This window comes from Onychostruthus taczanowskii, unplaced genomic scaffold (genome assembly GCF_017590055.1).
Source record: "Onychostruthus taczanowskii isolate IOZ18803 unplaced genomic scaffold, ASM1759005v1 scaffold28, whole genome shotgun sequence".
In the NCBI taxonomy this organism is placed as follows: Eukaryota; Metazoa; Chordata; class Aves; order Passeriformes; family Passeridae; genus Onychostruthus; species Onychostruthus taczanowskii.
Genome location: NW_024500128.1, coordinates 2,600,642 through 2,618,140, shown reverse-complemented (window position 1 = coordinate 2,618,140; position 17,499 = coordinate 2,600,642). Strand labels below are relative to the sequence as shown.

Here is a 17,499-nt window from a genome sequence, read left to right as displayed (position 1 = left end):
ACTAATGAGGCCTATGGATTGGAGCCTCATGCTCCGATTATCCAGTATCTAATGAAGTGTGAATTTTGACTGAAGCTTTTTCCACCCTGAGAGGAAAAAGGCACTCTCATCCATTCGGATTCTCCTGTGACTAATGAAGGGTGAGCTCACACTGCAGCTTTTGCTACACAGGGATTACAGGTAAGGCTACTGTTTGCTGCATAGGCCTAGTTTCATGACACTTATGAAAACATGTAATTCTGGAAATATCTCCCCCTTTAATTCAGATTCGACCAGTAGGCTTGGGAATTACTAGGGAGAATGGACATACTCACAAAGGCTGGTCTGAAGTCATTATTCAGCCTCAAGCATTTTGAAACATCCCAACATTTTCTTGCACTACTTTGCATTTCAAACACGTCTCATTGGAAAGGTGCAAAATAATTTACATTAAGTATTAGCCTAATTTTTGAAACAGGTGAACCCTAATGATTCATCTTTTAAAGAACATATCCCTTCTCAAATCTTGTAGACTAGCAATTTCACACGTGTTTATACACTCCAGACTTTTGACAGATGGCTTACACTTTTTGTATCTCATCTAAAACAAGATTATTTCTAATGTCAGCCAGGAGGTGTTCTGTAAAAACCAATCTTACCTACCATTTTCTTCCTGTAGTAGATTATGCTTGGATTTAGCAAGGAGGAATGTCGCCTGGTCTGATCTGGATGCGTGTATGCCATGAGCAATCCCTCAAACAGATGCACGAGGCTGTTGCTGTCCCTTCCCTAGACAAATACATTCAGGCTAATGACTGGCAGGTGAGGTGTTTTGTGGCACAGCTATCGTGTATTAGCTGTCCTGTTCAGTAACTGACGTGGGGACCGAGGCACTGCACTTTTATTGCAGGGTAAACCAGGCGAGGCCAGCCAAAAGCAGCAGCACAGGGCCAACCTCCCCCAGCAACCTCGCTGCAGCTTGAGTGATTTTGGAGGCATCTAGCTATCGCATTCATTACGTTTTCACTGTAAAAAAACCCTCACAAAATCAAAACAAGGCCCTGTGCCACTGAAGACAAAGCCCAGCGTGACTGTGTATATGACAGGAGTTTTACATTACCTTGTTGGGGGAATGGTATTCATCTCAGCCCAGAAGCATGTGATGTGATCGAGTGTAAACAGTGATAAAGCTGCCTGAAAACAGGCAATTCCATCCCACTACAGACTGTCAGACTCCTTCCAGTCCCTGCTGTCTCCACTTGAGTGCAGCATGAATTCTTGACCCTCTTCTTGCTCTCACACATGCTCATCGACAAAGACTCATCCCATTGAGTAAAAGAGCTGTCGTGTTGCACAAGTGACCCTAAGTATAGTATCTCGAAATAGCCGTGTCGCAGGTGAGAATTTTCTTTTTTCTTCCCTGTAAATGTATCCTTTTCCACCCACCCGCTCTCCCACATAAGCAAACACACAGAAAAGTTGAGTACATCTGAGCGCAATATCCTGTGTGGCAGTGCAATAGATGATAATGTGATTTGTAGCTGATATAAAAAAGTCCTTTATGCCACAATATTTTGCTAAGGAATACCTAGTGGCACTGAACTGGATCATCATTTGTTCTTTGTGAGATGTGCCTTCTTCAACATGCCAATGAAAAACAACTGGAAATACGTAATTATTATTAACTAGAGATGGAATCTAGATTTAAGTTTTACAAGACAATAAGCATGAGGCATCACCTGATCACAGCAGGCTCAGAAATCCAAGTGGTGCGTATCACACACGTGTGCAAACTCAGACTTGAGAAATCAGTGCTAATCAAGCAGACACAGGTGATGGGCTGGTTATTGCAATCTCCTGCATCAAATCCATCTTGTAAATTCAGCAATCAGTTGTGTGCCTGAATGGTGCAAGAGTGGAGAATCAAGCCTGATTGGAGAGTAGAGAATTTAGACCACGGAGTGGTCTAAATTATGACCAAATAATGAAATTCTCATTCTTGTAGGAGGCAGTGCTCAGACTAAACATATCCTGAAACCTTCATGTATTTTTAATTTATTTCCCTTTTGAATCCTTAAAAATACAGAATCATGATGTCCTTTTTATCACATATGATCACAGTATTTCAGTTTAGTTATTCCCTGAACTGTATTTTCTGGCTTAGTCTATTCACAAGGATTGGTTTCAAGCTAAGAAATTCCAGGTTCTTAATTCAATAGCCTCTGCTGCACATAAGCTATTAACAAAAGAATTATATCTAAATTTTGTAAAAGTATGGAAAAAAATGAAAAGCATTTCTCAAAGATTTTCTTAAAATTAGGCTTAGCTATATAATGAGGTTTTATATTCTCTCTCCATATATCTTGACTGTCCATTTCTTATTTGAAAATAAAAACACCAGGGCACTTTTCAAAGTGACACTTTCAAGTCTTTTAATTCCCTGGTTATTCGAAGATTTTCCTTCCTTGATCTTCACAGAAAACTCTTGCGTTATTTCTGATGCTCCAAACAACAGCTTTGCTCATCCCTTCTTAGCACCTGCTTAGCCCGAACCCGAACAGCCAGGCACGTGTGCAGGGGAACTCTGCTCTGCCAGGTCTATGTGTATAGAGAAACTCTGAAGCCCTGCCAGGCTCATTCCTCGCCCTGTTTTCTCCTACTACCTTCAGTGCCATCCTTTCCTCGCACCCTCCCTGCTTCCAGATGACCTCCACCATCCACCGCACTCCCACCCTTCCCAGCACAGGGGAATCCAGCAGCAGCGTGCCTCGCTGCCCTCACACCACCGCTGCCCAGGGCACAAGGGGCACCAAGGCCTGCTCGGGGAGGTGGTGGAGTCACCGTTCCCGGAGGTGTTTGAGGAAAAACTAGATGTGGCCCTCAGTGCCATGGCCCGGTTAACACAGCGGTGTGTTCGGCCACGGGTCGGACTCGATGATCTCAGAAGTCTATTCCAATCTAATTGACACCGTGATCGCTGTAGTCCCACTTATACTCTAATATTTCTATCCAGGAATCACAGGCGTGGCCCTTTCGCGACTTTAACAGCCCTCCACAGCCCAGCGTCCCCTCCAGAGGGACAGGGCGCCGCCAACTCGCCGCCACGCAGGTGGCGAACGCGCGGGCTTCTTCGCCCTCTCCTCAGACCTTCAGCACTTCACCCTCCGCTCCTTTTCCCATGTCTAAGGGGAATTGCTCAGGACCTCCCTGAAACCCAGAGCGAAGCGAACCGGGCGGTCCCGCTGCCCTCCGCTCCCCTCAGACACCCCATCTGCGGCCGGACACCGCCGCCGCCATTGGCCCCCGCCGCGACTGCGCTCGGCGCGCGGCCTCCCCTCCCTTCGCCTCCCGCCGCGCGGCGCAGGCGCGGCTGCGCGCGGGCGAGCGTTGGCCCCGCCCCGCCCCTCGCGGCCCCGCGCGAGCCGCGGCCGTTGTTGTCAGTCGCGGCTCGGAGGCGCAGCGGGAGCGGCCGCAGCGCCGGGTCCTGTCCGAGCGCAGCGCGGGCGAGGGGCGCCACCCGCCGCAGCCCCGCCGGCCCTCCCCGCTGGGCTCTTGGACCCTCTCCGTCTCCTCCTCTGTCCCTCCTTCCCTCCCCGCCGAGCTCCCCGTCCCCGCCGCCGCTCCCGAGGGCAGTCGCAGCGGGCGCTGCCCATGCAGGGGGCGGCGCGGGGCGCGGCGCCCCGAGGAGACGCCGCCGCTGCGGGCAGTAAGTTGCCGGCGGGGTTGGGCCGCGTTCGGCTCGGGCTGGGCCGGTGGGGTGTGGTGGGTTCCTTCCTCCCCCTCCCGGAGCCGGCCGAGCCCAATGGCGGCCTCGGCCCAGGGGGAGGAGGAGGCGGTGAGGGGACGTTTCGCGGCCGCCACCGAAGGTCGGTGTGTCGGTGCCGGCGGGGCGGGAGGGGAGGGTTGAACCGGGGAGAAGCGGTTGTTTCTGCGGGCACGGCGGACTCCCGGGATGCGGGCGTACATGCGGGATCGGCGGCGTCCCGGAATGCGGGTGTTCCTGCGGGGACGATGGGCTCCCGGGATGCAGGCGTTCCTGCAGGGACGGCGGGCTGCCGGGAGCCTGCCGTGCCCCGGCGCGGCGGAGTGTCCGTGCGGCACGGCCCCGTGTGACCGCGGTGACACCCGGCCCCGCGTGTGACCGGAGTGACACCGGTCCCTCCGCCGCTCCCCCGCCGCCGCTGCCCGCGCCGGCTCCGCCGCCGATGTTCTGTTGCCGGGAAGGGGGGGAAAAAAATAAACAAGCGAGGCGAGAGCCCCGCGATCCGGCCGCGGGTGCGCTTTAGGGGAATGACGGTGCATCTCGCCCCTCGGAAGTGGTGCGTAGCCAACAGGTTTGCCTTCGTCTCCTTGTGCCCAGGGCTGGAGCGTGCCCCTCCTGCCAGAGGCTGGAAGTATCCCTCGTTCTTTGTCAGTAGGTGCCGTGCTGCTGTCAGCACACTTACTACGTTGAATTCACTGCCTAGAGATTAGTATAGAAATCGGTAGAAATACTAGCAAGGTCCTGCGTAGAGGTCTTTGTGCTTATTGTCAGGTGAGTTTTGGCACCCAGGTGCTTACATTAGTGGAAGATGACTTTTAAAGATAGTTGATGTACAGTCTTGGTAATAGTTGAAGGGCAGATATGTGTGGTTGGTTTTATTTGTTTTGGGTTTTTTTTCTTTTTTTTTTTTTTTTTAGTAAGTAGACTGAGTGAAGTGTTGCAGAACAACACTTACTAGGGCAAAACCCCCTGTATTGGCCAGAGGATGGTTGGTGTCAAAAGTGACCTATTTTCAGATTGGCTATTTTTATTGGTAGGAGATGCTAGTATACCTGTGAAGGAGAAACCTTTATGTGGGATACATGCTTTGGCTTTTTCCTTATTCATAGATAGTTTTGTATTTCCAAGAGCTTGTTATGAGTAGATGAGAGCAAAGCAGTGGTTTCTTTGGTGGTACCATTACAGTTACTGGAGCAGCTGAAGCGTATTGTATGATTTTCAGCCATCTAGCATGAATGAAGTGCATGCAAATATGCTTACGCCTGCCCTCTGTAGTGCAGTCTCTACTTAGTCATATCTGCTGCTTTTTTGGAGTTGTTTATTGTGGATATATTTGGATCTTCAGGCTCTGGGGAAGAACCAGTTTAACGAATCTCTGCAAAGTGAAATCCGTATAGAAGTGTTTACTAGCAAATGTTTATTGTGTTACAGTTAAGCATTTCTTTCAAGGCATGCACCATTAGGAACTGGGTTGAGGAATCCTGGAACTTTTTTGGCAGATACATAACAGAAAGTGGGAAATTGGCTCGTGGTTGTTTTTTACTATTGCTGATCCTTCGAAGGAATCTGAAACAAATAAGAACTAACAATCATTGCCAAACAATGCAATCAAATTTTACCTTGTGAAACATGTCAAAATGTTTACTTAGACTAATGTTTGCCCCTTTGACTTCTAGTGCATACAACATCCAGATTAGAGGACTTAATAATAAAAACTAAGGAGAAGAATGTCCAGTCTTGTCTCTTAATTTTCCAGAATATCGTAAATGACCAGAAAAGTGGTAGAATGATGACATGGTTTTTTCAAGTGATTGGAAAGAGAAGCTAACCTGACTGCTGGAGCTTTGCCTGGTAGGCAAGGTGGCATCTAAGGCAGCACATTATCTGGCTCTTTTAAGAGGATCTTTATGATCCACACCTGAAGCTTTCATGAAAAACAGGGAAAAGGGAGAATTGCATCTTCAGTGTACTTACTGTGTTGTGGTTTTGTTTTAATTTTACACAATTGAGAAGCAAGGAAGTACAGTTTGAGTGCTGGACACCCTACAGGTTACTGCTGTTCTTTGAATCATTCTGCTATGAGAACTGATACTGCCATGTAGTGTGGGTGGTTGCACTGTAACAAATACTTTGCTTTCTGATTATTTTAAAGAAATAGCATGTTAAGGGTGTGCATGCTAATATGCAACTGCAGATACTCTTTTACTTGCAGTAGTAATCTTGTGCACCAACCAGGTCTAACTGCCTTTGAATCATACTTGAATAATTCTTTTGCAGTCTACACCTTCAGTGTATCATTGTCCCTTTTATCCCACTGGCAACTGTAATGCCAAAGTAGCACCTTTGTCTTGCTTGGCTTGCCTTGCTTTCAAGGACACAGTATCCTGCTGCAGCTATGTTTTTTCCTCACAATGTGTCTCTTGTGAAATAATGCACTTCCTTTTTTGGATTCTCAAAATTTCACTGAAATGCTGTAGCTGTAAAACTTACTGGTGAACTTCTGTCCATCCCTACTTAATAGTGTTGATGATTGTGTCTTAAAATAAGACTTCCAGTGAAACATGGTTCAGATCAGGGATGTAGAGCTGAGCTGCAGTTTATGATGAATATAGTAATATTAAATTGTATAAGCTCTTAACTTCAGTAGCCTCTGAGGTTCTGCCCATCTTCTGTGTCACATTATTTTCAAGCACTTAACTGAAATGCTACAGCTGCTCTAATAATGTAAAGTACCTGTTGTTTTAATACACATAACAGTATTATGTAAGAGCTTAAGAGGATTTGAAAAAAAAAATGTATATTCCCTTACAATTCTAGGATAACTCACCCTGGCAGAGTTCTAGTACACATAAGTTGATTGAGTCACCAATGTTAAGAACTTAATGAGAAATAATTATACTTGCAAAGTGTAAAACAGAGCATGTTCACTTTCTGAAAAGCTGAATCCCTCTGTTATAGTGATCTTCTACAACAGTGCTGGGACACAAATGTTACACTGTATTTGACTGTTTTCTTTCTTTATATTTCATTGTGGGTGGTTTTTTTTTTTTTTTTTTTTTTTTTAGCAGAAAGTTGCAGAAGAACTAGTTACTGACTACTGTCTAGTTACTGACTGGACTTTACTTGAGAGATGATAGCCTAGGCTTTATTATAATCTTAGTTCATGTTAAAGTGTGGCAAATTTCAGGTGTTTGGCTGTTCCTGACTAATTTAGGATGCTACAATGAGAATAACTGAGTAACTGTTGGTTGGAGGCAATCTATTTATCAAGATTTAAGCAGTTTGTATCCTAGATGGAAAACACCAGTCTCATAGTGGCAACTTAAGTCAATTCAGTACTTGAATTTTATGATACCAGACTTATTACTAAACAAATGAAACTATATGGTATTTGACCTTGAAGATATTAAGAAATTGAATAGCAATTATTATTGTTTGCAATAGGTACTAAGAGTATGCACGCATATTTGCATCTGAACACTTGTGTTTGAGATGGTGTGTGATGCTTTCTCCTCCCTTGATATGAGAATAAAATAATATTTTCGGTTCTGAATTTACACAACAAAGATGTAGGTGTTAAAACAGGGCTAACATTGAAGTGTTATGCCACACTGAAGTGTTCATTGATAAATGGAAGAATGTTTAGAGCTCCTCTTAATGGTCTTAGCTGCACTGCCTGGCATGACAAAATAATGTGGTAATATTAATAAACAGACATTTGAAAAGGGTGAAACAATTCTGAAAGTTCATGAACATGGAGTAGATGAAGCAGCTTCTCTAAAGGAGTGTAGTTTGGTGGAGAAATCTGAGTTATCTGCTTTCTGCAAAGTTTCTGCAGTAAGTTTCCTGGATAGAAAGATTTAGTGTGCTGTTTAAAAGCTGGTGATACCATAGTGAATCACCTGATATGCAAAATATTTCTTCATCAGTTCATGTTCCTAGTTATTTTGGGGAAAGAAATAAGAAGAAAAAAAAAGGAAATATGATGGAATTTAGAATATTAAAAATCTTCAAAAATCTGCTTGGGTACTGTTTGTCAAGCTTGAAAAAGAATAATTTTGGGCTAGGGAGTCCAACTACCATGAGTTATCTGTCTTGCTTATGCAGTTGTTGACTGAAGTACTAGATCTGGATTGGTTAAATGTACAAATGTCTGTAACTAAGATATCCATGCTAATTTTTTGTAGTTGAGGACAAATTTTTCTGTTAGTGGGAACTGCAAACCATGAGATTATCAGCTGAAATTAATTTTTCTATATATTATGACATCACAGGGTCTGAACGAAGTTTTATAGCTGATTTACAGATACAGAAAGAAAGTACTAGCAGATATCACAAAACTTGGAGCAAGTACTTTTAAAAGATGTTATCACATACTACTATGCAGAAGATAATTTATGAGATGTAGCTATTCAGGAATATCTGGTATTTTTCTATGCAATAATACTTCAGGAGCAGCTTCAGACCTTAAGTGCTGTGTTGCAGAAGCCTCTGGTATGTAAACAGGGTAGTGTCTCTTACTTTTTTTCTTTAAAAATGAAAGGCCACATGCTGGCCTTTGAGAGAAGGCATAAGAGGAAAACATGCAACATGAGATTAATTGCTTTTGGAGCTGTGGCTAGTGTGAGGACTTTAAATGGTGAACAGCTATTGCTGAGTTCTGAAATCTGTAGGGCAACTTGTATTTGTCTTGTGTAATACCTCCTCTTAGAAATGGAAAGTACCTTGTGAACTGCAGCGAATTATCAGCAAGGTTGTGAAAGTGCTTTGGGCTTTTAACACATTTCACAATTGGAACCAGTGCCAGAAACTACCGGTGATGGGTTTGTCAGTGGCTCATAGTTCCATCGGTCCTAGTGCATCTGTCCTCTTAATAGCTTTGGAGTGTATAATCATAATCTTGCTGTTACTGCTGCTGTCTTACTATTACCTTGGAGTCTGTACATCAGCATATTTTTTTTTCTATCTCTATTTTTTCTCATTCACCTGCTTGGAAGGAAAAAGGAAATAGACATTCTTGACTTTTAAAGTGGAGGCCTTGAAGGACCAGTTCAGATCCAGTGGCTGCTTTAAGTTGTCTGTATGGAGGGTGATTCTCACACAGATACCAAATATCAGGTGGAGTTTCTACAACACAGTTCTCAAATTTTAGTTTGCTTTTTGCTAATGTTCTGACGACCACTGTGTGTCTGAAGTGTACCACAGCTTAACTGTGTGAAAGAGCAAAGCTTAAATTGTCTGTGCTTGATGTTACTGCACTAGTCTTCAAGAAAATAGATGGTAGACAGCAATCTGTAGGTCTAAAAGTTTGGGAATTCCTTATCTAATAAATAAATGTGTTCTTTAATTGATGATAACCAGAATCACGCATTGTATCTTTTACATTTTCTTTTTCTCATGCGTTGGATCTACCTCATAGTGTTTTGCTCTTAGAAGTCAGGTCATGCAGGGTCTCATAATTTTCTGTTACAAAATGCTGTTAGTAACCTTTTCTTTTGAAATCTATAATAGTGCTGCCCTTCCCATCCTCCAACAATTTGCTGGTCCAGGAGCAATGTTTTACCAAGTTTATTGACCTGCCAAATATTTCTGCTGCTGGCTGTTCACTGAATAATGGACCTTGGAGTTGAAGAATTCTTGTTGGCATTTTGCTTTTACTTCAATACTAAGAAGAGTTAAGGCTAGACATCAGTAGCTCTAATGCCTGCAGTACATTTTAAAATGACAAAACACATTGCATTAGCGATTTCCCAAATGTTTGGAATGACAAAACTTGTATCAGTAATTGGCACCTCTTGTATCTTTTCAGAGCGAAATTCTACAGACTGTTTAAAACTAAGGAGTACAGTTAAGTTTTGCAGGTTAATTTTTCTTTTTGTGTTTGTAACACAGCATTACTTGATAACTCTTCATCATGATCTTCATCATCTTTTGCAGGTTAATTTTTCTTTTTGTGTTTGTAACAGCATTACTTGATAACTCTTCATCATGATCATCATTTTAGAGGTAGTCAGTGCTGAATAGTAGAGAGGTTTGCTGATATATCTTGACATTTCAGTAACACCATATGGGGTGGATGTGGACACTGATGCCTAACAGGAAAATTAAAGAAGTGCATGTACACCTTGAAAAAATCTCCTGTAGTGTTTTATCGTGGAACTCACTGGGAACAAGTGAGAATTTACAGGGTTTGTCATCAGTGAAAGGGAAGATATGTGTGCTGTGGTGCAGTCGTGTAAAGTAGAAAATAAAGCTTTAGAGGGCATTGCGTATATAAGGTCTGAGTTGTAACACAGCTGTCTCTGGGAATTGTGTCTGCCTCTGCTCCCCAAAAATGCTGCATGTACAAAATGTGTGGCTGTAGGGCAAGTGTAGATTGCCATGATTCCTTTGAGTACCTTTGAATGGTAGTTGTGAAGGTCGTAGGAAGGTGGAGGAGGAAGGGCTCTGCTGTATCACAACACCTGTATGCAAACGGAAGGAGAATACACTTTCCTGGGATCCTGAATCCCATACTGAATCTTGAATATTCAAGAAATACAGTTTCAAACTTAAGAAGTTTGGAATGTGCTGGAGGAGTTGCACAATGATAAGTTTTCTGGGTATGTGATATGTATTGAGTGTAGGTGTATTTCACGTGTCACTCTTGCAATGCCTTTTACCTGCTTCTAGTGCATTGGTGCTCCCTTATACCAGAAGAAAGGTGATGAAAAGTCCTCTGGGGGAAAGCAGGTTGACACATAAGTGAAGGTGTAACAGTGCAAGTAGTGGGTAATATAGTAAAACGACAGGGTGTTTTTAAAGGTTCCTAGATTACCTTGTAAAGATACCTTACATTAGGAAAGCAAATAAAAATTGGGAGGAAATATTGGAAAAAATATGAAAAATTATATTTACAGTTTATTTACTGAGTTAATATGTTCTTCAGTTTGCTCTCAGATTCCAATGATTTGGACAAATTATTTTCAGAGTGAGAAAAAATTGCGTCTGAATCTCCATATTCTATGTCAAATTTTGGATTTAGTGTTTCTAGGAACACAATCAACATAAGTATCATCAAGTCACAATCAACATATCCTCAGCATTCAATTATGTAGTAAATAAATAATTGGTATATATGCTGTTGCTTAAGAGACAAAAGAGAGCAAAAGGAGAAGCAGGGTAAAACTTTAATCTGCCTGGTGGATGTGTATAATGAGTGCATCCACTGAACTATTCATTCTAAACTCCTGTTACAGAAAATGAAAGCATGTGCTTTTACAAAATGATTCATCTGATCTCTTTGGCTATCTGCTTAAGGGCGCAATTTGTTTTATCACAGACTCTTATCTGTGTTGACTGAATCTCCGTTTATCTCGAAGGGAGACAGGAATGGTTTGCTGTCTGTAGACGGACAAGTCCCAGTGAAGATTACTTCAGCTTTTATGTCTGTTAGACTGATGATGCAGGGAAGTCTTTGCATTGATAGTTTCTCAACATTTTCTTTAAATGGGACCATGAAGCTTCATTTTCTAAAGTAAGCTAATACACACATTAGGGTAAGATGAACTAGGCTGGTTTTACATGCAGTGTGTAATCTAGTGACACTTTGAATAGGGTGAATTGTTTAAAGAAAAACAAGTGTCTCTGAAACATGCTTCTTTTTCTAAACAGATCTATTCGTCCATCTCTTAAAGATGGTTGAATCACAATACTGTTGCTAAGCTTCTTAATAGGATGCATGTGATATTACAAAACAGCTCCTGCAGATCTCCATTAGGGGCTGTTTGCAGTGTTTTGTGGGATAGGTATATGAGCTTCTGGGGAAAGAAGGATCTGTTCTGAATTTATTTACTGGTAAATGTCTGCATTGCATAAAATGAGTATTGGAGGCGTAGCTGAGTTCTGGTATAATTAGGGAAAAATGCATTTTTAGAACCATAATTAGGTGCATGGATTAAGTGCTGCTAATGGTTAGTTAATTCACCAGCTAGAAAAACCAAACTCTAATGCTGAAAAAATGAACTTATCAGGGGTTTAACATATTGTGAATGAAAAGACAGGTAAATATTTTCTGTGATAGAACTGTCTTTTAAATGCTTTTTTGCAGGTTGTCATTTGGCTTGCTGCTAACATGTGACTGGTGGAAATTTTGTTTGTTGTCTGCTTTAGTCTGTCGTTTCTTCACTTGGGAAATGTTCAAGAGATCACATGGATCACCAAAGTGATACATCGTTAAAAGTAATCCTGTTTTGGAGGATCATGGCAAAACTGGAGGCTTGTGTGGTTTCATCTATAGTCAGCCCCAGAAGTTTTGCTGTTGTAACTAAGGAGACAACAGCAAAGGTCTCAAAGAGGCTCCAGCTTGAAATAGTGGATTTTTAAGTGCTGTCAAAATTCTACTTTCTTACTCTTAAGAGAAACTGAGGAAAAGAAACTGCTCTGAAATATATTGGTATGGCAACTGCACTCCTTTAGATAGCATATTTAAATTGTAACCAAGGCTTGTATCTACATACACTATGAAATTTTTTGCATCCACTTCCTACTACTGAACTACTAAACTTTTGTATTTTCGAGCCATGTGTTGCATCTGAGATCTCTGTATTTAGTGGTGGAGCTTCATCTATGCAGATTTATTTTAAAACCACAGAGTTAAGGGTTAGTTGGTCTGTTATTGTGGAGACTTTAAGTTAAACTGTTAATGAATTTGCATTAATTTTGTTACAGCTAACAGGTCTGCAACATTAGTAAACATAGTTTATCTTCCATTTCTGTAAGCTCTTATCCTATTGATTGCTCTCTGATATATTTCTCCATTGCTTAAACATAACTGGTTTTTGCTGGAATTCTGTTGACAGGTTGATTTTTATGTGTATTCTGTGATTTAACGTTAAATCACTTGTTGAACTTGTACAAGTTCATGATGGTTGAGAATGTGCCAAGTGAACAAAGTAATGAACATAAATCTTTCCTTACTGCTGAGTGTTGCAGTTAAATTCAGACAAGCTGTCTTTGTGTGCTCCAGTTTTCCTTTAATTTCTTTAATCTAGAAGCAGTTAGGAGTCAGATTAGGATGCTGTGGAGATAGCAGTACTATAAAGCATGTTTGTGTGGAGGGTTTTGTTATTGTTGTTGGGTTTTTAGGAGTGAGACTCTAGAGTTGCACAACCATATGGGGCACAGCTGATTAATATATCCCCTCCTGCTTCATACAGGCTAAGATTAGGTGGTTTATGTGTGTACGTGGACTGTTTTTCAGTAGTCTTCTTTTTGGGGTTAGGTCGGTATGGTGGAACATTATACAACTCTAAAGTATTGCTTGAAAACATTGTTAGTGTGCAGTAGCAGTGAAAGGACCCTCAAACTGGCCTAAGAAAGTAGAATAGAACAAACCAGAAAATGAGTAGAGAAGGGTGAGGGGAATGCTAAAGCCTGTGGAATAACCTCTGCAAAAGGATTTATAGACTAGGATTGGAACAAAATTGTGCTGAAGCTAAGAAGGGAAGAAACTAATTCTGTGAGTTGCTTGAGGCAAGGTAAATGGAGTATGATAGTTCTTGTTTTGGAACAGACGGTGAATGAGAAGATGCACAAATTATCAAGAGATTAAAACCAAACAAGAGGAAGTGGTTCTTCTCACAGCACACAGTTAAGTTATTCAGCTCTGCTGCAGTATGTTCTTGATGCTAAAAATTCACATGCTTTAGTAAAGCACCTGCCCAGTTTCACAGGGAGGGGTGGCGTAGAATCCATCAAGTGCTATTAAACACAAACCCACTGCTCTCAGATGTAAAGAAGTTTTTGAATCTCTGAAAGATAAGGAGAGTTTTATTGTTTATTGTTGTATTTGCCATTGTATTATGTTGTTCCCTATGCATTCTGTAATAGTTCCTACCAGGTAGGAGAGTGGGCATTTAGTTTAATGTAGCATGCTTTAATTCAGTTTTGTGCTTTTTTGAATAAGGACGGGATGGTGTTACATGGGAATGGTAGGGGAAGCTCTGTAAGATGAACAGTTTGTGAAGTGTTTGGGGAGCAGATATGCCAGCCATCTTCTAGTGGAGTGGTTTTTGAAAGAGCATGTGAAGCGTAGTGCTTAGCAGCAGAATAAAAGGGTGCATACAGCCACACAAAACCCAGTGAAGTTTGTTGAAGCTTGATGACTATCTTTAAAGAAATACAAAACCCCAAACCTCAATGTTTATATTGTTTGTTATTGTATTAATGCTTGTTGTACTTAACCTTGTTCCTTGTCTAGGTTATGAAGTTTTAGAAGTTAATTGATTTCATTCAAATTTTACAGGCGTGGAGGTCTCAAACTGAATTCTATGGGTTTTGTGGAAGCAGACAGCTGGATAGTGAAGAGGTTGTACCATGGCTCCAGCTGAGAGAAGCAGTAAGGTGAGCTTGTTAAACATCACAGAATCCTCATAGGACCCCCAACCTTGTAATTGAATTCATATGAAACCAGGTTCATTAGTTTCACTGTCTGTGAAACAACTTGTTTAGCAGGGAGTGTTTTTAATATAATGCTTACATTTCAACTTGAGAATAACTAATGTAAGGGGCTGTTTGGTTGCCAGCTTCCTTTTCAAAGTTTTTCTTTTTGAAGTTCAGTTTTGAAACTGAAAATATATTCTAAAGAGCTGTTTTTTCTGTATTTTAGAGTTGGCAATGAGCCATCTAATTTTCATATTTCTAACTACTTTGTACTCAAAGTTGGAGAAATGGTTAGCTTTTTGATAGCTACAGTTTTTTGTTTAAACTTCAATCTAAGTTAATGTAGGAAAAAGTTCTGGGAGGTTTTGTATGTGGAAAAAAAAAAAAAGACAATGGGACATAAGACCTTCAAAACCAGTTTTGAATATGAATATTTTATAAGTTGGGTCTTGTTTGTTTAAATGCCAAATACCTGGTAAGCAGGAATTCACTACACAAAAGCTGAACTCTTGAGTCTTCTCTGCTTCTTTCCCACTCTTCTTCCCCTTCTCCTCACTTATTCCCAGGCCTGATGAACGTATGCAGCCTACCTCCAAACTGTTTATCACCAGTTTGTTAACTTCAGTCAAAATATTTAACAAAAAATTTTATTTGCCACTGAGTACATCCAACCCAAATGTTTCATTTCAGCCTTCAAAGCTTTGTTCACTTGCTGTAATTACAGTATTGATTGATAATGCTCAAGCTAATTAGAGTAACAAAATTAAGCATTGTATGTCACTGAGCTTTACTAAACAGAAAGCTGTTAAAAAGGAGGAGGTAAAAGTCCCAAGTCATGCCATCAGAACTTTGTATTAGAGCTATTTCATGCACCATACAAAGGGATGTGCCAAAAAAAGGTGTGTTAAGTATGTTCCTCTTGATGATATTCTGTGCTGCCCAGCTGTTTTATAGTGTATGTGGAAAAGTTACAGATTTCAGTTTTACCAATTTTAACAGTCTTTATAACACCAATTTCTTCAAGTTCTGCTTGAAAGGTTTCTGACTCACGGCAATGAAGGCCACTGAATTTGTGACAAATTTTCATTATTGCAGAGTTGAAACTCACTTTCTTCAAGCATACTGATAATGTGATGTCAGAAATCTGCAAGTTAGCACAGCCTGCCTTATTAAATCCTTTGGAAAAATTTTTGAAGATTATTTCATAAATAATCTGTAGTAATGTGCTAACATAACTTGGGGTAATTACAGGATAATAAATTTGCTTACTTTTATGCAAGTATATAATCTTGTCTCTTTGTTTTTAGGTATGCTTGGCAGTGATTATGGACTATTTATTTGCTTCAGATACTCTTATATGAAAATACCACGTTTCCAAAGAGCTTAAATATTATTTCATCTTCTGAAACAGAATGGCAGGCTTCAAACGAGGATATGATGGAAAAATTGCAGGATTGTATGACTTGGATAAAACTTTGGGCAGAGGCCATTTTGCTGTGGTCAAACTTGCTCGGCATGTCTTTACAGGTGAAAAAGTAGCAGTAAAAGTCATTGACAAGACCAAACTGGACACTCTTGCCACTGGACATCTTTTTCAAGAAGTCAGGTGCATGAAATTAGTGCAGCATCCCAACATTGTGCGGCTGTACGAAGTGATTGACACCCAGACAAAGCTTTATCTCATCCTAGAGCTAGGGGATGGTGGAGATATGTTTGATTACATCATGAAACATGAGGAAGGTCTCAATGAGGATCTGGCAAAAAAATACTTTGCTCAAATAGTTCATGCTATATCCTACTGCCATAAACTGCATGTAGTTCACAGAGACTTAAAACCAGAGAATGTGGTTTTCTTTGAAAAGCAAGGACTTGTGAAATTGACTGATTTTGGCTTCAGCAACAAATTTCAGCCTGGAAAGAAGCTCACCACAAGCTGTGGATCTCTTGCCTATTCTGCTCCTGAAATTTTACTTGGGGATGAATATGATGCACCAGCAGTGGGTATGTATGTATGTCTGCTTTGAATTCAACCAGTAATCTGTAAATATAAATACCATGATCTTGTATACCTCTATGTTCTGTTTCACGATAATGCCAAATATGGAAGGCAGCTAATTGGCAAGAAGTAATATAACCCAGATGAGCTGTGGATGAGGTCATGCTGGGGCAGCTCTGTTTGAAGGAGATACTCAAGCATTCCCAAAAATGCTTAAAAGTTCTTTTTGTATGAAATGATGCAATCGTATACATTGTAATTATTAAAAAAAAAAAAATGTGGATGCAATGGGTATATTTGTAAATACTCAGAGAGAACCCATCTTCATTTCTGTTCAAATTTATTTTTAGCAAGACCCCACACTCCCTTGCACCCAACCACGAGTGACTTTCTTTGCTCGATTTAGCCATGTAAGAGTAGCATTGTGAGCCCAGGCTGCTTACATGTTCTGCTGCAAGGTGGTCTCAAGCCATTTCTACCAAGTACTAATTTAGCTTCCAAAGGAGGAGACAGAGAGAGTTAAGTTAAAGGAAGCTTCAACTCCCTCTATCCCACCTCTGCCCTTTCATTGTCTGAGAAGCATAGTGGATGAGTTCCCAGTTGCTCCTGATTGTATAAAAGGTAAAAGAAATAGTAATGTGTAAATGAGTCTTCATCTTTGTAGCTGCAGAGTAGAGTGTGCATGGTGGACTGCTACATGTAATTCTCTTACTGTCTCTGTTAGGTCTATTGCTTATTGTAGTAGAAGTAATTTAGAGTCTTTTTAGAATAGCTGTAAACATTGATGGGGCCACTGAATATTGTCCTGTAGTCATACAGATTGCTTAAATCTGTTAGTTGAGGTACAGCTCACTTCCCCAACAGGTGTAGGCACATATAATTGCAAAAGGTTCTTCAAGAGTAGCTTTTGGTAGTCAGCATGTTTTTATCAGTATCTGATACTTTCACAGGTGTTAATAGGACCCATTAGGACTCTGTACATGGCTCTGTGTGTTTTGTTATGTTTTGTAGTAGTGACTGTAGTGATGGTTTAAATTAAGACAGAGTTGTCCAGGTTTTTGCTGATTTACCTGAGGTGAACAATCAGCTAATTTTGTGTTGTTGACAGGCACACTGTTAAACTACAATTCTTGCATTATTTTTTAGCTATTAGGTAAAATATTTAGGTTCTTTGCCTAAACATTTGGACAACACTTTATGGCTTTTATCTTTGAATAGGTATTGTACTCTGGGTTTTCCGAACTTGAAAGTAGTTTCCCAAGTGCGCTATAATTAGGAATTTTGGATCTTTGTTACCTCTGGGTTTGCAAATCGATGTTGATGCTACAGTGATACTTTA

At 41.0% G+C, this 17,499-nt stretch overlaps 1 protein-coding gene across 1 annotated transcript in view; it reads left to right on the top strand.

Annotated features, from left to right (window-relative positions):
* The first annotated feature begins 3,430 nt into the window (after window positions 1-3,430).
* Window positions 3,431-17,499, top strand: part of SNRK (SNF related kinase) — a 39,492-nt gene continuing 25,423 nt past the window's right edge. The window contains exons 1-3 of the mRNA XM_041407745.1: window positions 3,431-3,685; window positions 14,028-14,125; window positions 15,472-16,165. Coding sequence (XP_041263679.1) covers window positions 15,577-16,165 — 589 coding nt within the window. The 5' untranslated portion in view covers window positions 3,431-3,685; window positions 14,028-14,125; window positions 15,472-15,576. The remainder of the gene's footprint in view (window positions 3,686-14,027; window positions 14,126-15,471; window positions 16,166-17,499) is intronic.